At 40.8% G+C, this 24,234-nt stretch overlaps 1 protein-coding gene across 1 annotated transcript; it reads right to left on the reverse strand.

The window, feature by feature from the left end:
- Positions 1-1,857: 1,857 nt before the first annotated feature.
- On the reverse strand, positions 1,858-23,920 carry LOC117527802 (immunoglobulin lambda-1 light chain-like). The gene is made up of 4 exons (XM_034190299.1): positions 23,650-23,920; positions 23,251-23,576; positions 13,260-13,293; positions 1,858-2,319 (listed from the first exon to the last, which is right to left on the reverse strand). Exons 1-4 carry the CDS (start codon positions 23,687-23,689, stop codon positions 1,970-1,972), a joined length of 750 nt encoding a protein of 249 aa, XP_034046190.1. The 5' UTR covers positions 23,690-23,920; the 3' UTR covers positions 1,858-1,969.
- Between the last annotated feature and the right edge of the window lie 314 nt (positions 23,921-24,234).

The following is a 24,234-nucleotide window of genomic DNA, read 5'->3' on the forward strand; positions in this document are numbered from 1 at the left end:
AGATACTTGTTTTATTGCATACCCTTCTGTCTATTCCTACTGTTCTATGCTGCGATGTGACACTGAAATTTCCCCATTGAGGGATGAATAAAGGCTTTTCTTATCTTATCTTCTTATCTTCAACTGCTTATCCTGAATTGGGTCGTGGGGGCAACAGCTTCAGTAGGGAACCCCAGACATCCTTTTCCCGGACCACAATGAAAACCTCCGACAGGGGAATACCGAGGCGTTCCAAGGCCAGTGGGTCTCCTCCCAGATGGACATGCCTAGAACACCTCACTAGGGAGGGAGGGGCTTTCCTTACCAGATGCCACCTCAGCTGCCTCCTTTCAATGAGAAGGAGCAGTGGCTCAACTCTGAGTTCCCCACAGATGACCAATGTTCTCACCTTATCTCTAAGGGAGACACCAGCCACCCTCCTAAGGAAGCCTATTTCAGCTGCTTATACTTGTGAGCTAGTTCTTTCGGTCATGACCCAACCCTCATGACCATAGGTGAGAGTAGGAATGAAGACTGACCAGTAGATCGAGAGTTTCACCTTTTGGCTCAACTCTCTTTTCATCACAAACAGTTGGCAGTTTCCTCGCTTGCGAGAGCAAATACAATACCGCCCCTGCTGCGCTAATTCTCCAGCCAATCTCACACTCCATTGTCCCCTCACTCGTAAACACCACTCCAAGGTACTTGAACTCCTTCACTTGGGGTAAGACCGCATTCCCTACTCAAAGGAGGCAATCCATGGGTTTCCTGCTAAGAACCATGGCCTCAGATTTCAAGGTGCTGATCATCATCCCGACCGCTTCACACTCGGCTGCGAACCGATCCAGTGAGTGTAGAAGGTCACAAGCTGATGAAGCCAATGGGACCACAGCATCTGCAAAAAACAGCGATGAGACGCTGAGCCCACCAAACTGGAAACCCTTCTCCCTCCGAGTATGCCTCCATATCCTGTCCATGAATATCACAAACAGGATTAGTGACAAGGTGCACCCCTGTATTTGAAATGGCATAAACAAATTAAAATGTTTGAAATACCAAGTGTTGCAATACTTTTGAAGGCCACTGCATAATGTAGTTTCACACCACAAATATCAGTTAAATGCTTCTGTTCCTTATCACTGTGTATTTTGATATTGTATGATAAAAAATCCTCTGACATATTTTTAATGAGTTTGATTTGGTGCAGGTGTGATGTCACATTCCTATTTATATTTCTGACGTACTGATCCACCTATAAATAATCAAATACTCCTCCTGGAATCTGTTTGTACCAGCCTGCTCCACTATCAGTCACAGTTCCCAGGTTACAGTCCATGACAGCACGTCACTTATTATGCAAACACCTGACCTTTGACCTCAGAATTTACATTTCAGCTATAAATAAGCAGACAAGGCTTGCAGGTGCATCCTGGGATGGAAGAGAAAAAGATGAGAGGTGATGCTTCACTGATAGAGGATGAACACTCATTTTCAGTTGTGACTGAATTTTCTAACATCTTATTTATTGCAGGCAACTGAAATTCAAAATGTAAAAAAAAAATCAATATGTTATTGTTCTCTGACTTTATTGCTCATGAATCAGTTTTCACATTATGTTCATTTATTCATGATATAAGTTTTGCCTCCATCAAAGTGTCTCATTAAGAAAATTATTATATTTGCAATATCAAGTTTTTGCAAAAACACAACAAATGAAAATACACTTAAAATGACTGATTATTGTATTATTCATTTCAACTACATTTAATAAAATACAAACTTTTTTAATTATGTCTTTTTATTGAAGGATTTTTTTTTCAATGATACACAACTGTAAAAATGATACACGATCGCCACCTATGAGCAAGAACATGTATTACAAACGTGCGACACAAATCTTTCAACATGACTTTCCAATGTTCAACATTCTGATCACCTTCATGTGTAACACGTAAACATTGTAAGCAGTGAAGAAGCAGATTTGAAATGGTCATTGTGTCTCCTGCTGTTCTTCAGTGGGACATTCTGACTTCTGGATGTTTTTCTCTGAAGTCTGGGAGCCCAAAGACACTTTACACGTGTAAACCTGATCTCTGTTCCAGTCTGACGTCTCAATGGTCAGATAGCTGCTGATCTGGAAAGTCTTGTCTGGTTGTTGAACAGCAGTGCTGGTAAAGATCCCACTACTCACTGGACTCCCACCAGACAACCAGGTGACATCAGACAAACCTTTAGACCCAGAGGACAGAACAGCCAGACAGAGCAGAGAGACTTTGTTGGACTGAAGCTCAGCAGTGGACGGAGGGAAGACAGTCAGGACAGGAGGAGGGAGGCTGGAGCCTGAAGACATATAGAGGACACATGTTGCCAAAATATGATAAAGTACAATCAGCTACTGGAGTCTGTAACTGTGGAAGATGATACAATTTTATTTAGGATTTAAAAAAAACATTAATGAAACTGAAGTAATTCAATCTCAATCAGCCAAAATACAAAAAAAAAAAAAAAAAAAAAAACTTGAACAACACTCTGATTCATGATTCAGTTTCTCATTTACATCAGAAAAATCCAGATTATTGCATCATGTTGTCAGTTTATGAACACTGTCATTTAAAAAGAGACATTTGCAAAATGTAATCATATAATTAATTTACTTCTTGGGTGTGAGGTGATGGGGGGCTTATATTGAGATCAATATTTTAATTTTGATCAAGTAGTTGTTCAGTTTTTCAGTCTGAGATTTGTCAAAACACAACATTGGAAACAATGTAAGATTTCAATTAAAAACCTTTTTAATGGCAAAAAAAAATTAGTAATTTGTTGAAGATAAATGTACCCTGCAAAAGTTATAAAAAGAGCATTTTAAATCTCAAGATCATAAACTGATTAATTTGTAAGAGACTGACTTTAAAAAAAAAAAAGATAATATTCCAAGATATTCACATCATGTAAAATTTTGGTAAAAGGGATGCTTCAAGGTCATATGGAATTTTTAATATAAATTCTAATTTAAGTGTTAATAGATTTTGACAAATGATTGAATAAGGAAAATTTTGAGTTTTCAAAACAGGTACTTTGTGAATTTGAAGGACAAATCCAAAAAAAAAAAAGAATTCTCATTAAATGTTAAAGATGAAAAAGATTCAAAAAAGAAAAACTCAAACTCAGCTCTGAAAAGAGCACTGAGGTCCATCTGTTTAACTTCAAATAATGATTCATATAAAAGGTTTTTAAAAAGTGTACTCAATCATATTATAAACAACTTCAGTCACAGGACCATGAACTGATTAATTTCTAAGAGAATTTCTTATAAAAACATAAATTATTCTATGATATGATGAGTAGAAAAGTACTTACTTGTGACAGTCAGCTTGGTTCCTTGTCCGAATACCACAGTGATGGTTACCTTTTGTAGCCATACAAGCCAGTTTGTGTCAACTTGTGTACGTTTTATCAGGCCAAAATCACCAGGGTATGTAAACTTTATCAGGGTCATTTGGTTAGTTTCCAGTGTTATGATTTAAAGAGTAAACAGTTGTTTGACAATGAATGGCTTCACACAACCACTAACCATGAGAGGAAAAAAGATTGTTATTCATATTTTCTGAAAAATTGCCCAAAAAAAATTCTGCCAGGGAACGTAAACGTATGAGCACATCTGTTTGCAGAGACAATGACAGTTATCACAACACATTCTTGCGCTGATGTTACAACTTTAAATAAGACAAGTTAAGATCAACTTTATCCTGAAGGAAACAGCTGAAGCTGAAAAGCTAATCTGCTAACAAAAAAGTTAGTGTTGCTAATTAGCGGAACTGTGCCCACCACTGCCAGTGACGTAGGACCCTTACTGATGAACTAATGTGGCTTTAGTGTTACAGTCGGAAGGGGGTGAAAGCATTAAAGCACAGGTTTATTAGAGAAAACAGGACTAGGTAAAGTCACAATGTGTCAACAATACTCTTCTAAAACCAGGTGAGGGCCATGGGGGAACACTTGTTCCACAACAGGTGGGAGCTCCAGAGGAATACTTGTCAGAACTGGGGACTCCTTCCTTTGCCACAGATGAGGTTCAACAAAGACAGGGTGACAGGTGGAATATCCTTTCTTCCTAGAAGGGGAGTCAAAACACAAAGGGTGGCAGAAAAAAACTGAGGAATATCTTCTTCTTGAATGTGATATCAATAGGAGGACTCCTTCCTCTAAAGGGGAGTGCACTGAAAGCTCTCTTAATAGAAGGTGAGTAACAAACAAAGATTAGGCAGAGCCAAGGAACATCTTTGCTGCTTGGAGTGCATTTCAAAATGAAATACCAAATTCAACCAATAGTCTTTCTTCTTATTCCAAACAGGGTTCAAACAAAAGTCTTTCTTCTTAAAGAGTGAGTCCAACTCCAGAGTGCATAAGCCAACTTATACTCACGATCTAACATGGCCACAGGAAACACAGAAGCCAGTCAAGCTGTAAAGTGCAAACCAACCATGTATAAACAGACACCCAAGCAGAGACAATGGACCTGCACAGAAGATAAACTGAAGTCACTATAAATAACCTTTGTCATCAGATACCGGTGCAGACAAACCAAGGTGGAAGTGATCATGTCTAATATGTAGGGAAAGGGGCGGAGCATTTCGCCGGCCTTTTGGCCGCCATACTATCCACAAATACGCGGATAAAACGCAGCTAAATCCGTCGAATAAAGCGGTGTTTTGACGCCGTAGCATCCGGCACACGTCAGGCAACAGGGGTTAATACCAAGTTCTATCCTTTACAATCGCAGGTTAAGACGCGTGTGAGAACGGCGGTGTTCTGCTGCTGCCGATAATGCCCTGTGTACCGCTGGATTTATCCAGGCAAATCCTGCGTTACTCCAGGAACTTTTGCATATAGGCCCCCAGAGTATAATAGGCTGAAGCAGCAGGAATACATGCCTCTGTCACTGCAGGGGGAGGGAGATCATCCTCAGCCTTTTATTCTCCTTCCTTTTCCACCTCCTCAACGTGTTGCTCCGTCTCCACCTCCCCTCTGCTTCTGAACCAGACCTCTTGGTAAGTCCTTGCCACTGCCAATTTTCTTTTAGGAGGCATACTGGAGCTTCTCTGCAAAAATATCTGGAGCTGGCCGCGAGTGAGAGGCCTGCATGCAGCGCGCTAGCGTTTTTATATTGACCGCCGCCTATCGGCTGTTTGGAATGCCGTTAACCGGGAGGTGGCGCTTAGAACGGCATACTGTCTGCTAGCGCCGCCGTTTTGTCTGCCTCTGTCGCCGGTTAAAACGTCCTTGAGGACACCGATGTGGGTTCTATCACCATTTTACACGATTAGGGATACAACGCCGGCCGCCAATTACGGCGGTGTAAACTGCAGCACTACAGGAAGGGGCAGAATGAAACGGCAATTAAAAAGTATCAAACGCCGTTGTTCGCGTTGTCTCCGTCGTCACGGGAATTATTCGACATGTTGAATAATTTTTTCGACGATTCCCAGGAAAGCCGGAACTAAGTCACACCCCCTAGTGCCGGCGTTAACAACAGCGTGTGATCCTTAAGACGGCCAAAAACTCTTCCGGGACGCTTCCGGAAGCTCTTACCGTCTATGTGTAAATGGGGCTTAAGACCTGTGAGGACATAAAGGATCACCAGAATGAGGCAGAGAGTGTGAAATACTGAAAGGTGAACACAGAGAAAATTTGACAAGAAAAGGGTGACATTGACAAGATGTGATACCAGAGCAGGAAGCTGTAAGTGACTGTGAGAAGGAAATGACGAGGACGACTGAGGCAGATAGAAAATAGAGGAATGAGAGAAAAGAAATGACAAAGAAAAAAGCTGGGATGAAATGTGAAAAATAGGCACAGAAGACAAAACCAGCTAAGACAGGACCCTAACCGGAGAGGACCACAACATTTACAGTTAGAACTGTCTGAGGAAAATCCTGTTTCCAAAGATGGCTGAGCTGTCTGTACTGTAACATGTGAGAATACTGAGGAACTTCTCCAGGAACCTGTTCATACCAGTGGACAGAATTTCCATCATTTCTATGAATGCTGCAGTTCAGAACCAGCTTTTGTCCTGCAGAATCTGTGTGGGCAGCAGGCAACTGGGGCATCAACATCTGTCAACACACAGAGACATTTCCATGAGTGACAGCTTGTGGTTCCAGTGATGGGAATCAAATCAAACACAAATATAACATGTTCGAGCAGTGATATGATTGCAGACACTCCCCAACATGTCACTTTGTGATGTCATCATCCTTTACTGTTAAGCAAAGCGAGAGTGGTGATGAGAATTGAATCTTATGTAGCACCCTTACCACCACTCTATTAATCCTCATTCTTCAGAATGGGAGGGTGCTTTGGGTCCAATCTCCAGTTCAGGGTTTTTGGCCCTTTCCCAACATGCAGTATGGAATTCAGCTGTGGTGAGTGAATTAGGATTCCGTGACGAAGAGTCATCAGGCTTGTTTTCTTTATTCTTTTTTTTTCTTGTTTTCTTTTTTTTTTTCCATTCTCCTGTCTAGCTTCCGCGTAAAATCGACCGAGTACTCTGTCAAGCATCCATCTGTCATAGGTTTCAAAGTAGGGCGCATGTCCCTTTTCAGTGACGACTTGCGAAACAGGTTGGCTGCTGACTGTGTATTTCTGCGGGTGTTCTTTGCATCTTTTTCGTGTAAAATTTGTTTTAAGTCAGCATCGCTAACAGACGCAAACCTGTCTTCTGCCATCTTGTCAACAAACTGACAGCCAAAGTAGGTGTTGTATCGCGTTATCTGATTGGTCATTATCGATAGAAGGCATCGCTCGATTAGCTAGCGCTACGCTGCACGCGAGGTGTACTCGTTTCTCACATGCAGACAACTCAGCATGTGGTACAGCTCAGAAAGTGGCAAATGGGCCAATCAGAAGTTGGCAAAATCCCATACCATACAATAATTCAAATTATTGTTCATTACTTCCCATTTCAATCATATTCACAGGCAGCGGTGGGCACAGCTAACCAAAAAATTTGCTTCGATAACAGATAATGAGCTAACTGAAAAGTTACCTTTTATAAAGCTAAACCGATAAACCACCCAAACATTTATCAGAATCTACAGATAACCAATAACTTCCAGTATTGTCTCCAGTATACTTGCAACAAGCTGATTTTGAGTTTTAACACCACAATCACTTCTGGTAGCAGCAAAGGCCGCTACAAACCCAAACAATGAATCAGCACTCCTGTCTTTGAAGCTCCTGTTTATTACATGGCTTCCATGTAATAAACAGGAGCTTCAAACAGCAAAGCTGTTGAGAGGAGCAGCAAAGCTCAACTCTCTACTCAATAACAGCGTTGCCGTGAGGCAGAGGTCTCAATAAAGCAGTGCTGACTTATGGTTTTGAGTTATAAATAAAATTAATACTGATAGAATAACTCCATTAATGTCAATTCTGTCATTTGTACAAAGTTAAAATATAACCTATATCTTTTAATGTTGAATAATGCACTAATTCTGAAGTTTTGTAACAAACACAGACAGACGGCAAAGGATTATGGGTAAAATGTGCCTCCGCTAACACTGATTGGTTGACTCATTCATGCTATGTAAACCAACACGTTAATGTGAGGTGTGTCGTGTGTTGGTGTTTACAGATAAATGTGCTCTTGTAAAATATGCCATTTTTTTATTTTAAAAAAAGCGAAGTTGTAATTAGATAACCGTCTGATAAAACCGGTGTCAAAATAAACAGAACACTGCCATCTACTGGACGCTCAGTGCTAGGGCAAATACTGCCATGAACACTACTGGCCAATAGATGGCAGTAGAGACTGTGAAAACTTGCCAAAATAAAATTCCAGATAATCCGTCTCTGCTACGTTTAAGATACATGGAATTTAATAAACGCAAACTGAATTTTAGATATCTTATATATATTACTCTGGAACAAAGATGACAGACAGTGTTTGACATAAGTAGGACTCTAATAGCAAACAGGAATTGATTGCAATGATTCCAATTGAAAATAATGGAGCAACCTGAGCTTCTTCTGGCATTTTTACAAAACACAAACACAATAACAACATCTATAAACCCAGAGAATATATTCACAAGAGTTTTAGGCACAATGTACAAAGAGTTTAATGCTGTTGTCCATGTGGAGCCTGATCAGAGCGTCTCAAATGCATTTCTTCTGTTATGAATGTTCTACTGAGGTACCCATAATGCACTGGGCACAGCATGTCCACACTAAAACTTTCAAAATTAGTGCATTACTTTAAAACTAAAATATATATCTGATATTTTCACTTTATAAAACTTCAGATGTGACGTTAATTTAAATAACTTGACCGAAAATAGTTTGGTTAAAATTTTAACCATAAGTTAAAAATGTATGCCTCTGGATGACTTGGGTGATATTGCCAGTGTATCAGTATGGGGTTCAAAGAAATGAACTTTTTGTAACCAGTTCTCCTTTGCTTGCAGAGGGTAAAGCAGTTTTTTCTAGAACCAGCTCTCTTCTGTTTACATGCATCTATTACAAAACATTTAACAGGTAGGTACTTAACCGATTTTAGGGCTCATAGATGTTTGTAACTATTCAGCTTTGTTTGTCATGTATGTTAGCGGTCTAAAAATGATTGGATCAAAACTTATGAGGATAATCAGTCCGATGATGGTTTTCAAAGTTATCTGAAAAGCTTATCCGATAATGAAAACATTTTCTTCGATAATTACCGGTTAGTGGATTAGCAGAACTGTGCCCACCACTGTACATGAGCTATCTTATTAGCACCTATAACAGAATGGGTACCTAACAGTCCCATATTGGTAATGGTACTGACAACATTGTTATCACTATGACACAACTTATCAATAAATTTAATACATTGCTTTGCCAGCAAGAGATCAATGCTCACAGTATATGCAAGATAAGGTAAAATATTACAATGAGTATGGCACACGCCAGACCTTCCAAATAGCTTTCCTCCATGCACAATAAATGGTTTCTAATTAATTTTAGTACAAAGGGAGAATTTGGCTACCATAAAATGAAGTACAATACTTGTAAAATAATAATTTCTAATGAAAGCATTAACATTTTTGAAATCAGCAAAAAAAACATGTTACACTGACAATTGAAATCAGCAACACATTTCTCAGTAGGTAATTTAAAGATATCCTCGTACAAATCATGGCCCAGATAAGTGACTTTATCTTTTCTCGGTATCCTGACATTATTCACAAAAATAACAGGTTCTGAAGGTCTAGCCTTTGTACATTTGTAAATAATGAGCTCACTCTTTTTTCCACTAAACATAATGTCAAATTCTCTGGCATAGTTTTCACATGCAGTAATTATGTCCTGCAAGGCACTTACACTTGGTGCCATAATTTTACATCATCTGCATACCTAAAAGCACCAGCACAAACACTTCCCATGTGACAACCAACTCCTAAATTTTTCAGTTTGTTCAGCAAACCATCAACATAACTACAAAATAATACTGGGGAAATGATCCCACCTTGTTTGACACCATTTGAGATAGAAAAATGGGGAGAGTGTGTATTCTCACATCTTACCGTCAGTTTTTGACTAATGTACATATTTAACAAAAAGCTCTTCTCTTCACACTCCAACTCTGCTCACCTCTCAGTTAAATCATAAAAAATAAAATTCTCATCATCTCATGGGTCAGGGGATTAGATTTTTAATTTTTATATTTTTATTTATTTAGTTATTTTGGTTTGAGTAGATTAAAAAGTCTTGTGAATAAACATGCTAATAAGATTGAGGGAAAAGTTTTGAGTCAAAGTGTAATTCAACAAGAAAAAGCAAAAGTTTCATCCCGTTCCTTTACTTGTTTAATTTGTGTTGTGGGCAAAGATGTATCTATTTTTCACTGCCCTCCAAGTGGTAAAAACCTTTGTGTTTTTCTATGCAGAGCAAAAGACAGATTTTAAAGACACTTTCATGTGGAGGCAGCAGTACATTTCATGAAAACTAGTAGAAAAATATTCATTAATGTGATGCGTGAAAATGGAAAAGAAGCCCAACATCAAAATCCAATTAATTAAATTTGTACTCAGTCCAAGTCACTCAGGGTGTAGGTGCACCCACTTTTTTTTTCTTCAAAGACATCCTGGTTAAGTATGTCCACACAAATGGAGGCCAGGGCTAATGTGGCCTGCAGGGTGCCAGTTAGCGACCTTGCTTCAGGCACATCACACGAGTCATACAACATCATCATGTTTATTCTTCTTTTTTTTTTCTTTTTTAAGGGGGGCAGTATGCTTCATTTTCACTGATTACATTTTTTGCTCACAATGGTCAGATACACCTTAAATAGGCAGGTCCATAACACCTAACACTGTGGGCATCAACAACCTACAACAAAACTGAAAACAAAAGAACAAATAAAGTAGAAACTATTGGAAAAAGTCAAAAATTCTTGAACTAAGGTTTGTACTATAGATTTATGTTTGTATTCTTCTTCTCTGAGTTTGCAAATGTTGAGCACCAAAGCGGCACTGTGCATGGGACGGTGCATTCGGGGTGGCTGTCTGCACCTCAGGGCAGATGCAGGAGATCAGGTGGGTGGAGATGGAGGATGAGGAGGTGCTGCAGGAATGAAACACTCAGTTGTTTGATTTGAGGGAGCTTTCATGGCTGCTAGCACTCATGATCTACTCACACTCTTTGGTGCTTTGCTTGCCAGGAACCCCCCCCCCCCCCCCCCCACCCCCCTACACACACACACACACACACACACACACACACACACACTTGCCAGCCAAGGGCCAAAATCAACCTCAAACAGCTCAAAGGAATTGACAGAGGACAATGTGATTGATTTATTCACGGTGTTCCTGAAACACAGCTACAATTAATTCACTAAATAGAGGCACTTTTCTCGTTCCATCTTATTAGGTGCTCAGGTTTTCTGCCAACGAAATAGCAAAATGAAGTTGGACTCACCCTGAATTTAATTGCAACATGTGGTTGAGAATGTTTGCTGTAGACTGTGAAGAAAGGGTCCCATATCCATAATGTGTTTTGGCCAAACTAACCAAACTTGCCACGTGGTGGAGACATTTTTGTCACAGTGTGAATCACTGTGATACGTGCTCTTTAAGAGGCGCCCCATGTATTACAATAATACGCAGCAGAGTCTGACTGTGCTGCGATACAATGCTGCTGGAACCTTAATTTCCCTGAGGGAGTCTTCCCAAAGGATCAATAAAGATCTATCTAATCTAATCTAATCGAGAGGCTGTGGACGATGACCAGAGGAGGTGCAGGAAGAGTAATTTAATACCACACTCAACGTCACTGTGATTGACAGGAGGAGGAGGAAGCACGTCACTTTGATGATACAAACATGTGACATTTGACTTCATTTTTATTTTAGCTATAAATAAGCAGTGGAGGCCTGTAGGTGCATCCTGGGAAGGAAGAGAAAGAGCCATCATGTGTTGCTTCATTGATGAAGCATGAAAAATTATTTTCTCAAAAACTCATTTTCAGTTATGTCTGAATTTTCTAGCATTTTATATAATGCAGGTGACTCAAATTCACAATGCAATATTTTTTGAGTTTCTTGCTCATGAATCACTTTTTTTATTTCTGGTTAATTGTTCGTTCTGTCATTTTTGTGTCCATCAAAGTGTCTCATTATTAAAATATAAACATATGTTCAGTATGGACAATATAAGCAGATGTAAATATTTTTTTCGACATCAGTTTATAGAAAAAGTAGAAAAAGGAAATACACTTCAAATAACTGATTATATTACTTACTTCAACTCAATTTAAACTCAGTAAAATGCAGAATAATTCTTTTTATTGAAGCATTTTTAATGAAAAAGAACAAAGATGATGCAATAGCGCCACCTAACAGCAACAACTTGTATTACAAGCATGCCGACAAAAAAAAAAACGTTTTTACAATGTTCAACATTCTGATTACCTTCATGTGTAACATGTAAACATTGTAAGCAGTGAAGAAGCAGATTTGAAATGGTCATTGTGTCTCCTGCTATTCTTCAGCGGGACATTCTGACTTCTTGATGTTTTTCTCTGAGGTCTGGGAGCCCAAAGACACTTTACACGTGTAAACCTGATCCCTGTTCCAGTCTGACGTCTCAATGGTCAGATAGCTGCTGATCTGGAAATTCTGGTCTGGTTGTTGGACAGCGGTGCTGGTAAAGATCCCACTGCTCACTGGACTCCCACCAGATAACCAGGTGACATCAGAAAAAGGTCCAGACTGACTGGACAGACAGAGCAGAGAGACTTTGTTGGACTGAAGCTCAGCAGTGGACGGAGGCAAGACAGTCAGGACAGGAAGACACATGGAGGACAATCAGAAGACAATATGAGGACACATGGACAAAATATGAGTGAACAAAATGATAAAATACAATCAGGGACTGGAGTCAGTAACTGGAAAATGATACGATTTAGAATCGTTTTAAAAAAAAATTGATGCAACTGAAGTAATTCAGTTTCAACAGTACAAAGTACAAAAAGAAACTCAATCAGATTCATCATTCAGTTCCTCATTTACATCAGAAAAATTGTAGATTATTGTATAATGTTGGAAATTTATGAACAGTTGTTCAGTAAGAGAGATATATTTGTAAAATCTAATCGCATATAAATTGTGAATTTTCCTGAAGTCAATTTTCCTCAAGAAACATGAAACAATGTCATCATCACAAAAAATATCTCAAAGAACTAAATAATAAAATAAAATTAGAAATTGCAACATATAAGAGATAAATGTCCAATGCTTATTGTTGTTTTGTTTTTACATTGCAAACAGAAACACAGTTTCATTTGGGAGGTGGGGGCATAATATTGGGACTTAATTAAGACCAATATTTTAATCTTGATGAAGCAGTTTTTGGTTGTTGGTCTGAGATTTGTCAAAACAGAACATTCAATAATGAATGTAAGATTATATTTTAAAACATTTTTGTATGACAAAATAGTAATAATTTGCTGAACACAACAAAACTTGACAATGTCTAAAAAAAGAAAATGGGAATTATCATTAAAATTCTAAAAGATGAAAAATGATTTTAAAAAATGAAAAAACTATAACTCAGCAGTGTAAAGAGTACTGAGGTCATTCTGTTAAACCCTAAGCACTACTTCATATGAAAGGTTTAAATATTCTAATCAATCATTTAATAAACCATTTAAATCACAAAGACCATAAACATTAATTTCTCATAGAATTAATCATAAAAACACAAATTATTCTGTGATATTATGAGTAGAAAAGTACTTACTTGTGACAATCAGCTTGGTTCCTTGTCCGAATACCACAGTGATTGAGTTTGTACACACGACCGTACAAAAACCTCCTGACTCTCACTGATGAGGGCAGTGAAGCTGAAACATGTTCAGACCAACTTTCACTGTCAACATCTCATTTTCTTCATCACTGTGATCACAGACAAAAATACTGCAGCACTTTATTCTGTCTACATTTTCTGTTACATTCTCTTTTTTTTTTGTAACGCTGTTACAAGTGATTTTGAGATTTAATTGATGAAACAAGATTAATGTAATCTGATTACTGTCAGGTGTCAGAAAGTGTAACAATCATCACCACTTGAACTGCAGATGATTTCACAACTTTATCACATTCTGTAGGAATAAGAAGAAAAACTGAAAAATAAAAATGTTTCTGAACTTTCAGTTATTTTAAACATTTCAGCTGTGCTTAAAAATTGTGTAAAATCTTTATGGAACTGTTCATGTGGACTTGACGATTTACATTTGTTTATTTTTTCATCATCATAATAATAATAATAAACAACAACAACAACAATCATAATAAAAGCATAGAACTACTCCACAGAGGGAGAAAAAACAGGAACAAGAAGTGTGGACATTCACCGACTTGCAGAATATTGTCCCTGCTGGATTCACTGTCCACTCCTCCATGACTAAATGATCTCCCACTAATACAATCCTTTTGTTCTTGGCTCTGAGGTCTGTGTGCAGCTCTCATCCACATCTCTTCTCCAGGATGCAGCAATGCCCAACAGCGCTTTGGGGCTGTGCATCGTTTGACCTGATTTGATTTGATTTATTCCACAGTAACCTATTAAATCCCTTCAGCTATTCCCTTGTTTTTTCACCACAGCAGATCCGAGGCGGATATTCATGTTGATTTGGCACAAATGATGCACAGCATCCTCCTGCTCCGTCCTCCTGTGTGCACGGTTGGTTGGAGCGGGGAGTTTGTGTATAAGGCTGATAGAGCAAGAGAACTAGTTTGTCAGTCTCCCATAGATTTTTGGGTCTGATAGACAGATGACATCACATTTTCCTGGCAGGACGGAGAGCTGCATTTAGCAGAAGGATTATCCCGGTTTAAAGACACATACCACTGAGCACAAGATATAATTTCAACATTGATTTTTGGTTGAAAACTGCGTGATATTCATCTGAACGTCTTGTCACCCACTTTTAAACCAACAAAACTGCAGCTACGTTATCAACGAGCAAAAACTCAAATTTGTTTCATCAAATGGGTGATTCATTCAAATCAAGCATAAAACAGAGTTGATGTGGATTACTGTGGTCAAATTTCTCTAAATTCAGTTTTCACTGGTCAGTGAGTGAAATCTGTTTAACAAAAAGATGTCTATAAAATGCCATAAATACAGAGCTGTGTCAGCTGTGTGCTGTCAAAAAGAAGCCTCCAGAACACTGTAAATGTGAACAGATTTAGTTATTATTTCCAAATAAGAATTTACGTTAATCATTATAATGTACATGCAGGAACACTTAGAGGTTTTTCTGGAATTTGTGTTTTTGCTGAGTGCTCAGTTGCTGTAGGATCATAGCTTGGAACACCGTAACAAAGAGACCTGAAATGTGAGATTTTATGATAACGACACACTCGGTAAGTACTTTTACCGTAGGAAAAGTACTTACCGAGTGTATCCTGCATGTGTCCTGCATACAAAGCAAAATTCACATACAATAAGGAAAATAAGTATTTGAACACCCTGCGATTTTGCAAGTTCTCCCACTAAGAAATCATGGAGGAGTCTGGAATTTTCATCTTAGGTGCATGTCCACTGTGAGAGACATAATCTAAAAAAATAAATAAATAAATCCGGAAATCACAATGTATGACTTTTTAAATAACTTATTTGTATGTTACTGCTGCAAATAAGTATTTGATCCCCTACCAACCATCAAGAATTCTGGCTCACACAGACCTGTTAATTTTTCTTTAAGAAGCCCTCTTATTCTGCACTCTTTACCTGTATTAACTGCACCTGTTTGAACTTGTTACCTGTATAAAAGACACCTGTTCACACACTCAATCAATCACACTCCAACCTGTCCACCATAGCCAAGACCAAAGAGCTAAGGACACCAGGGACAAAACTGTAGACCTGCACAAGGCTGGGATGGACTACAGGACAACAGGCAAGCAGCTTGGTAGAAGACAACAACTGTTATGATTATTTATTAGACAGTGGAAGAAACACAAGATGACTGTCAGTCTCCCTCGGTCTGGGATTCCATGCAAGATCTCACTTTGTGGGGTAAGCTGGCTCGGACTGGTAATCTGTGATTTTGGGCATTTGCCCGGTGGGCTGCTGCACGTTTAGAAGTGCGTGGGTCGGCCCTCCCAAGTTCACACCGGCCCCGTTCTCTACTTTGTAACTGCAAGTAGGTAGTGACGACTCAAAAAAACCATTATTGAGGTTTAACTTTTACTATTAATTGATAGGGAGGTACATGCAGTTTATATACCCTTTACTTGTAGTAAACGTCTTTGTGATGGTTGGAATATGGTATAATTTTCTTTTTCTTTTTTTAAACTGTAAAATCCTTGCAACAAACTAAATTATAATAAATATTACTTTGTTTAAGCAAAACTATGTTGTTCCTCTTGTATTTGGCGGATTTATGTCTGAAGATTTTGCAAAAAATGTGTTGCGGTACATGGGGGTATGCATCTAAAGGCTGTCGTTTTCCGTCTGATGTGCAGTGTTGCCAGATTGGGCATTTTCCCAATTGGGCTGTTTAGGATGGCCGTCTGCTGGTAAAAAAAAGTTTTTCTGTAGATTTATGGCCATAGAGATCAATAGACTTTTGTTCAAATTGGGCGAGATTTAGTGCATCCAGGCGGTTTTTGAGCATTTTTTTTGGGCTGGAAATCATCAGTCAGTCACATCTGGCAACCCTGCTGATGTGATGAGTGGCGCAGGTCCATGGGAACACGGATGCATGTCGCGCATATATTTTCACTAGATAAATCATGGAAAGAGGTGGCAAAAAGAGGAAGGGGGGAGCGGAGAAGATTCGGGACAAAAAGCAGAAAGCTCTACAAGCTGAGGCTTCCAGGTGTTTTAAAATAGATAATTTGTTTGCTGTGGCCAATACTACTTCTAGCGTTGCTGCTAGTGCTCCCGACGTCCCTACTACAACGGGCGAAAATGAGGACAACTTTACTGGAGAGGTTAGCCCAGGCTCAAAGCCAATTGATGTCTATGTTGGGTTGTTGACATGGTGGCAGAAAAGAGCAGCCTAATGAAATGCCTTCTCATCGCCTAACATGCATGGCCATCCCCGAGACTGTCTGTCTGCTGTAAGGTAAGATAAACTAAACACACACACATTACCTTTCTCTCTCTCTCACACACACACACACACACACACACATTATCTCTCTCTCTCACACACACTTTGGAGGCACAAAAGCTTTTTTCCGCTTGTATGCTTTTGCTTCCATTTTGTACTATGATCAAGGTGAAATGACAGTGAAAGTGTGTGTTTAGGTGTATAGTATTTGTTCACTGGGCGTTCGGTATGGACAGGTGGGTGTGCGTGTTTGGGGGTGGATTCATCAGGCCAATAGTGGGCTGGTCCATAGGAAAAAATGCCAGGGCCAAAATTTGTTCCCAGTCCGACCCTGGGGGTAAGGATGATTCTGAGAAAGCTCAGAACTACACAGGAGGACCTGGTCAATGACCTGAAGAGAGCTGGGACCACAGTCACAAAGATTATATTCGTAACACATGATGTTGTCATGGTTTCAAATCCTGCAGGGCAGCAAAGTCCCCCTGCTCAAGCCAGCACATGTCCAGGCCCGTTTGAAGTTCACCAGTGACCATCTGGATGATCCAGCGGAAGCATGGGAGAAGGTCATGTGGTCATATGAGACCAGAATAGAGCTTTTTGGAATCAACTCCACTTACCATGTTTAGAGGATGAGAACAACCCCAAGAAAACCATCCCAACTGTGAAGCATGGGGGTGGAAACATCATGGGTGCTCTTCTGCAAAGGGGACAGGACGACTGCACCGTATTGAAGGGAGGATGGATGGGGTCATGTATTGCGAGATTTTGGCAAACAACCTCCTTCCCTCAGTAAGAGCATTGAAGATGGGTTATGGCTGGGTCTTCACGCATGACAATGACCCCAAACACACAGGGACCGGAGCCACGAGGGGGCATTTGTGGGCGACGCCCTCTCACGTCATCAACCCCGCCCCCTCGGATGTGAGCGTTATCAAAAAATAAAAAGAAAAAAGAAAGAAAAACAAATAGTGGAAAATATAGCAAAATATTAGTTATTCAATATTATTATCACTTTACCGGGGCATTGCTGGGCCGGTATCGTAGATTTACGTCGATGGTACCTGGCTATACCCACCCGCTATGCATAAACAAATGACTTCATAGCGCGCAGCTCAAGAAATGTCCGCAGAGGGGGAAAAAAAAAAACTGTCCGCAGAGGAAAAGATGAAAATGCGAGAAGTGTGTTTTGGTCCCAATATGGATATTCCGGATGATTTTCTCATGGATAGTACGACAATGAACAGCAGCCAAAGCAGCCAGCTTGATGAGGACGCACTGCCGAATTTGGAGAGCAGCGCGGGACAGCCGACACGACAAAAGTGACCCAACTTTTTATGTACGCGTTACGTGTTGTGTATCTCAGTAAAAAGTGATAATAATGCAAATAACATGCTGTTGTCGTGCGGTATGCATTTTCTTAGTCCCTCCGTTCACGGCCAGTCGCCCGCAATGACAGATATTAAAATGATGTATTGTTGTAAATATATCTACATGAAAGGTTTATCTTTGACCCGTTGTGTGACTGTCATGCCCAATTGCACTGTGTTTGCACTTGTGATGGAGGGCTGTATGTGGGGTTTATCTACTGTCTCGTGTCTTTTCTCAGATCATTTGTTTGTTTGATTTGTGGTATGCGGGAGATCACTTGATCGAGGGTCTATACCAGGGGTAGACAACCTGTTCCAGAAAGAGCCATGAGGGTGCAGGTTTTCTTTGCAGCCACTGACTCCACCAGGTGATTTCACTGATTAACTGATTCCATCTGCTCAAAGTGATATTAATCAGTAAAATCACCTGGTGGAGTCAGTGGCTGCAAAGAAAACCTGCACCCTCATGGCTCTTTCTGGAACAGGTTGCCTACCCCTGGTCTATACGTTCAAATAATTTAAAAAATACTGTCATCACTCTTTACTCTTACTCAGTCAGTCTCTTACAATGGTGTAGCCTAAATACACGAGCTTTCCAGGACAGGAGCGCACCCAATTCATAGAGGCACATCCCCTCCGGTGCGCACTTTTTTTTGGTGGTGGTGGTGGTGGGGGGGGGGGGGGCGCGACCCATCGGGGGACGGGGAACCATCCAAGCTGTTTACAGTAAGAATGGGACTCTGTTGACCCCAACTGAGGATGTAATCTGGCACTGGAAGGAACACTTTGAGGAACTCCTGCATCAGACCGGGGCACCCTCTATAGTAGGGGTTGAGGTGGAAGCTGATGGAGGACTTTCATCAATTTCCCTGGTGGAAGTCACTGAGGTAGTCAAACAACTCCGCAGAGGCAAGGTCCCGCGGGGTGATGAGATCCGTCCAGAAATGATGAAGGCTCGGGGTGTGGAGGGATTGTCTTGGATGAGACGTCTCTTCAACACGTTGAGGTCTGGGACAGAGCCTAAGAAGTGGCAAACTGGGGAGGTGGTCCCCATATTTAAAAAGGGGGATCAGAGAGTATGTGCCAACTACAGGGGCATCACACTACTCAGCCTCCTTGATAAAGTCTACTCCAGGGTGCTGGAAAGGAGGGTTCGGCCGATAGTCGAATCTCGGATTGAAGAGGAACAATGCAGGTTCCGTCCTGGTCATGGAACAACCGACCAGCTGAGATCCTGGACCAGGATCCTTATGAGAGGATCCTGGAGGATGCCTGGGAGTATGCCCACCCAGTCTACATGTGTTTTGTGGACTTGAAGAAGGTGTACGATCGGGTACCCCGGGAAATACTGTGGGAGGTGCTGCGAAAGTATGGAGTGAGGGGGTCCCTTCTCAGGGCCATCCAATCTCTGTACTCGCAAAGCGAGAGCTGTGTTCGGGTGCTCAGCAGTAAGTCGGACTCGTTTCCGGTGGAGGTTGGCCTCCGCCAGGGCTGCGCCTTGTCACTAATCCTGTTTGTGATATTCATGGACAGGATATCGAGGCGTAGTTGAGGGGAGGAGAGTTTCCAGTTTGGTGGGCTCATGGTCTCATCACTGCTTTTTGCAGATGATGTGGTCCTGTTGGTTTCATCGGCCAGTGACCAACACTCACTGGATCAGTTCGCAGCCGAGTGTGAAGTGGCTGGGATGAGGATCAGCACCTCTAAATCTGAGGCCATGGTTCTCAGCAGGAAACCGATGGATTGCCTACTCCGGGTAGGAAATATGGCCTCCCCCCAAGTGAAAGAGTTCAAGTACCTCGGGGTCTTGTTCACAAGTGAGGGGACAATGGAGCGTGAGATTGTCTGGAGAATCAGCGCAGCAGGGGCGGTATTGCATTCGCTCTACCATACTGTTATGACGAAAAAGGAGCTGACCCAAAAGGTGAAGCTCTCAATCTACTGGCCAATCTTCGTTCCTACTCTCACCTATGGTCATGAGTGTTGGGTCATGACCAAAAGAACTAGATCGCGGGTACAAGCAGTCGAAATGGGCTTCCTCAGGAGGGTGGCTGGTGTCTCCCTTAGAGATAGGGTGAGAAGTTCGGTCATCCGTGGGGAGCTCAGAGTAGAGTCGCTGCTCCTTCGCATTGAAAGGAGCCAGCTGAGGTGGTTTGGGCATCTGGTAAGGATGCCTCCTGGGCACCTCCCAAGGGAGGTGTTCCAGGCACATCCATCTGGGAGGAGACCCCGGGGAAGACCCAGGACTAGGTGGAGAGATTATATCTCTACACTGGCCTGGGAACGCCTCGGGATCCTCCAGTCAGAGGTGGTCAATGTGGCATGGGAAAGGGAAGTCTGGGGTCCCCTGCTGGAGCTGTTGCCCCCACGACCCGAACCCAGAAAAGCGGTTGAAGATGAGTGAATAAGTGATGAGTGAGAAACTAATACCTTGAGGTGAAACTTTTTTAAGTTGGGCAAATATTCAGTTTTGTGTATTGAAGACATGTTTTTAACAGTATTTTCAGGAACATCATCTTGACTCATTGAAAATGTTTAGTGTGATTACTGAGTACCAAAGACTTTCTGACACTATATTTATTGCAGTTGTAAATTTTAATAAGGACATATTTCAGTTGAATGGTAATGTACAATAAATATTTCAATTGTATTCCATATAACACTGTCAAAGATTAAAATCTGATGTGTTGTTCATGTGAATTTATTGGTGAATATTTAAATTATGTTTTACTGTCAAAAAAGTGAAGCAATCATCAAGTCAGGTATTGGAGCATGCACTTGTTCCATGTGACTCTGCATCTGCCACAGAACCGTCAGTGGATGTGGATGGCAATCACCCAGTCAGGCAATGGCTCCATCTCCAAAAGTGGCATCTACCTGCAACAGCAAGGTGACCCAGTGACCTTCTCCAGCCGCTGGGTTCCTTAACCCTGAGACACCTGTGTGCTGGACCATAAGCAGTGAAATGTGCCACATGGCTAAAATATAAGCTGATGCTCTCTCATAATGCAAGTGACATTTGTCCAGTAAATGTATAAAAAAGTATTTGAAAAAAATATTGCAAGGATTTGGGAAAGTAAATAAGAAATCTGAAATAAGCTACAGAAATAACTTCAAAATTTCAGCATCGGTGAAAATGTGAAAGAATGAATAGACATGATAAAAAAAATAGCTGCATTTGTCATGAAGTCACAGAAATAAAGTGGTTTATTTTTCAGCATCAGTGAAAATATGTGAAAAAGCAGAAGTATTTAGTGAGGAGGTTTTTGTCACAATGTGAATCAATCAATCAATCAATCAACTTTTTTCTTATATAGCGCCAAATCACAACAAACAGTTGCCCCAAGGCGCTCCACACTGTAAGGCAAGGCCATACAATAATTATGAAAAACCCCAACGGTCAAAACGACCCCCTATGAGCAAGCACTTGGCCACAGTGGGAAGGAAAAACTCCCTTTTAACAGGAAGAAACCTCCAGCAGAACCAGGCTCAGGGAGGGGCAGTCTTCTGCTGAGACTGGTTGGGGCTGAGGGAAAGAACCAGGAAAAAGACATGCCGAGAAGGGGGGCAGAGATCGATCACTAATGATTAAATGCAGAGTGATGCATACAGAGCAAAAAGAGAAAGAAACAGTGCATCATGGGAACCCCCCCACAGTCTACGTCTAAAGCAACATAACGAAGGGATGGTCCAGGGTCACCCGATCCAGCCCTAACTATAAGCCTTAGCGAAAAGGAAAGTTTTAAGCCTAATCTTAAAAGTAGAGAGGGTATCTGTCTCCCTGATCTGAATTGGGAGCTGGTTCCACAGGAGAGGAGCCTGAAAGCTGAAGGCTCTGCCTCCCATTCTACTCTTACAAACCCTAGGAACCACAAGTAAGCCCGCAGTCTGAGAGCGAAGCGCTCTAATGGGGTAATATGGTACTACGAGGTCCCTAAGATAAGATGGGACCTGATTATTCAAAACCTTATAAGTAAGAAGAAGAATTTTAAATTCTATTCTAGAATTAACAGGAAGCCAATGAAGAGAGGCCAACACGGGTGAGATATGCTCTCTCCTGCTAGTCCCCGTCAGTACTCTAGCTGCAGGCTAGAGGCTTTTTAGGGAACTTTTAGGACAACCTGATAATAATGAATTACAATAGTCCAGCCTAGAGGAAATAAATGCATGAATTAGTTTTTCAGCATCACTCTGAGACAAGACCTTTCTGATTTTAGAGATATTGCGTAAATGCAAAAAGGCAGTCCTACATATTTGTTTAATATGCGCTTTGAATGACATATCCTGATCAAAAATGACTCCAAGATTTCTCACAGTATTACTAGAGATCAGGGAAATGCCATCCAGAGTAACGATCTGGTTAGACACCATGCTTCTAGGATTTGTGGGGCCAAGTACAATAACTTCAGTTTTATCTGAGTTTAAAAGCAGGAAATTAGAGGTCATCCATGTCTTTATGTCTGTAAGACAATCCTGCAGTTTAGCTAATTGGTGTGTATCCTCTGGCTTCATGGATAGATAAAGCTGGGTATCATCTGTGTAACAATGAAAATTTAAGCAATACCGTCTAATAATACTGCCTAAGGGAAGCATGTATAAAGTGAATAAAATTGGTCCTAGCACAGAACCTTGTGGAACTCCATAATTAACTTTAGTCTGTGAAGAAGATTCCCCATTTACATGAACAAACTGTAATCTATTAGACAAATATGATTCAAACCACCGCAGCGCAGTGCCCTTAATACCTATGACATGCTCTAATCTCTGTAATAAAATTTTATGGTCAACAGTATCAAAAGCAGCACTGAGGTCCAACAGAACAAGCACAGAGATAAGTCCACTGTCCGAAGCCATAAGAAGATCATTTGTAACCTTCACTAATGTTGTTTCTGTACTATGATGAATTCTAAAACCTGACTGAAACTCTTCAAATAGACCATTCCTCTGCAGGTGATCAGTTAGCTGTTTTACAACTACCCTCTCAAGAATCTTTGAGAGAAAAGGAAGGTTGGAGATTGGCCTATAATTAGCTAAGATAGCTGGGTCAAGTGATGGCTTTTTAAGTAATGGTTTAATTACTGCCACCTTAAAAGCCTGTGGTACATAGCCAACTAACAAAGATAGATTGATCATATTTAAGATTGAAGCATTAAATAATGGTAGGACTTCCTTGAGCAGCCTGGCAGGAATGGGGTCTAATAAACATGTTGATGGTTTGGATGAAGTAACTAATGAAAATAACTCAGACAGAACAATCGGAGAGAAAGAGTCTAACCAAATACCGGCATCACTGTGATACGAACTCATTAACAGAGCTGTCCCACGTTTTACAGTAATACACAGCTGAGTCTGACTGCTCCACATTCTTGATGATAAAACGATAATCTATCTGTGACTGATGAGTCGATGTGAATTTTGAAGATGAGAAACCAGAACCATAACTTGGAGAGCTCCAACTGTGATAATTCACCAACACAAACTGAGGAACTCCTCCTGGAATCTGTTTGTACCAGCGAGCTGTACTATCAGTAACAGTTCCCAGGTTACAGTCCATGATGGCTGTGTTTCCTGTGGTCACCGTGACAACAGCAGGCTTCTGTGTCACCACGGTCACACCACTGACACCTGGAAAGAAGAAGATGAGATGAAGAGAAAGCCACAGACTGAGCTGAAAGCTGCAGTAAGTCAGCCTCCTTACATGTTAGAGCAGTGATGAGAGTGCAGAGGCTCCCCAGCATGTTGTCACTGTGTGCTCACAATGGACTTGGAACGTGGAAACTTACTGCTGACACATTAGAGGCTGTGGAGGATGACCAGAGGAGGTGCAGGAGGAGCAATTTAATACCACACTCAACATCACAGTGATTGACAGGAGGAGGAGGAAGCACGTCACTTATTATGCAAACACCTGACCTTTGACCTCAGCATTTACATTTCAGCTAAAAATAATCAGTGGAGGCCTGCAGGTGCATCCTGGGAAGGAAGAGAAAGAGTCAAGAGGTGATGCTTCACTGATGGAGGATGAAAACTCATTTTCAGTTATGACTCTTTGGAAATCATTTAGTTTTATATATTAACTGTTGCCAGCATTCAACCATGGTGACACAAAACAAAATTAGTCAAGTTATATTTTCGGATATGTATTTTTTTTACAAATGCCGACTTAATTATATATGTTGTTGTCCATTTGGCTGCTCCCATTTTGTTTGGGGTCGCCACAACGGATATAGCCAGATCCGCATAGGCATTTGGCACAAGTTTTACGCTGGATTCCCTTCCTGAC

This window comes from Thalassophryne amazonica, chromosome 16, assembly GCF_902500255.1.
Source record: "Thalassophryne amazonica chromosome 16, fThaAma1.1, whole genome shotgun sequence".
NCBI lineage: Eukaryota > Metazoa > Chordata > Actinopteri > Batrachoidiformes > Batrachoididae > Thalassophryne > Thalassophryne amazonica.

What these genes read in the sequence shown, in the direction of transcription:
- LOC117527802 (XM_034190299.1), bottom strand. Translation starts at nt 23,689, where the DNA reads ATGCTGGGGAGCCTCTGCACTCTCATCACTGCTCTAACAT. An exon ending in TCTCATCACTGCTCTAACAT is followed by an intron (nt 23,577 to 23,649) that starts GTAAGGAGGCTG and finishes TCTTCTTTCCAG; the next exon opens with GTGTCAGTGGTGTGACCGTG. An exon ending in ACAGCTCTGTTAATGAGTTC is followed by an intron (nt 13,294 to 23,250) that starts GTATCACAGTGA and finishes TCAATCACTGTG; the next exon opens with GTATTCGGACAAGGAACCAA.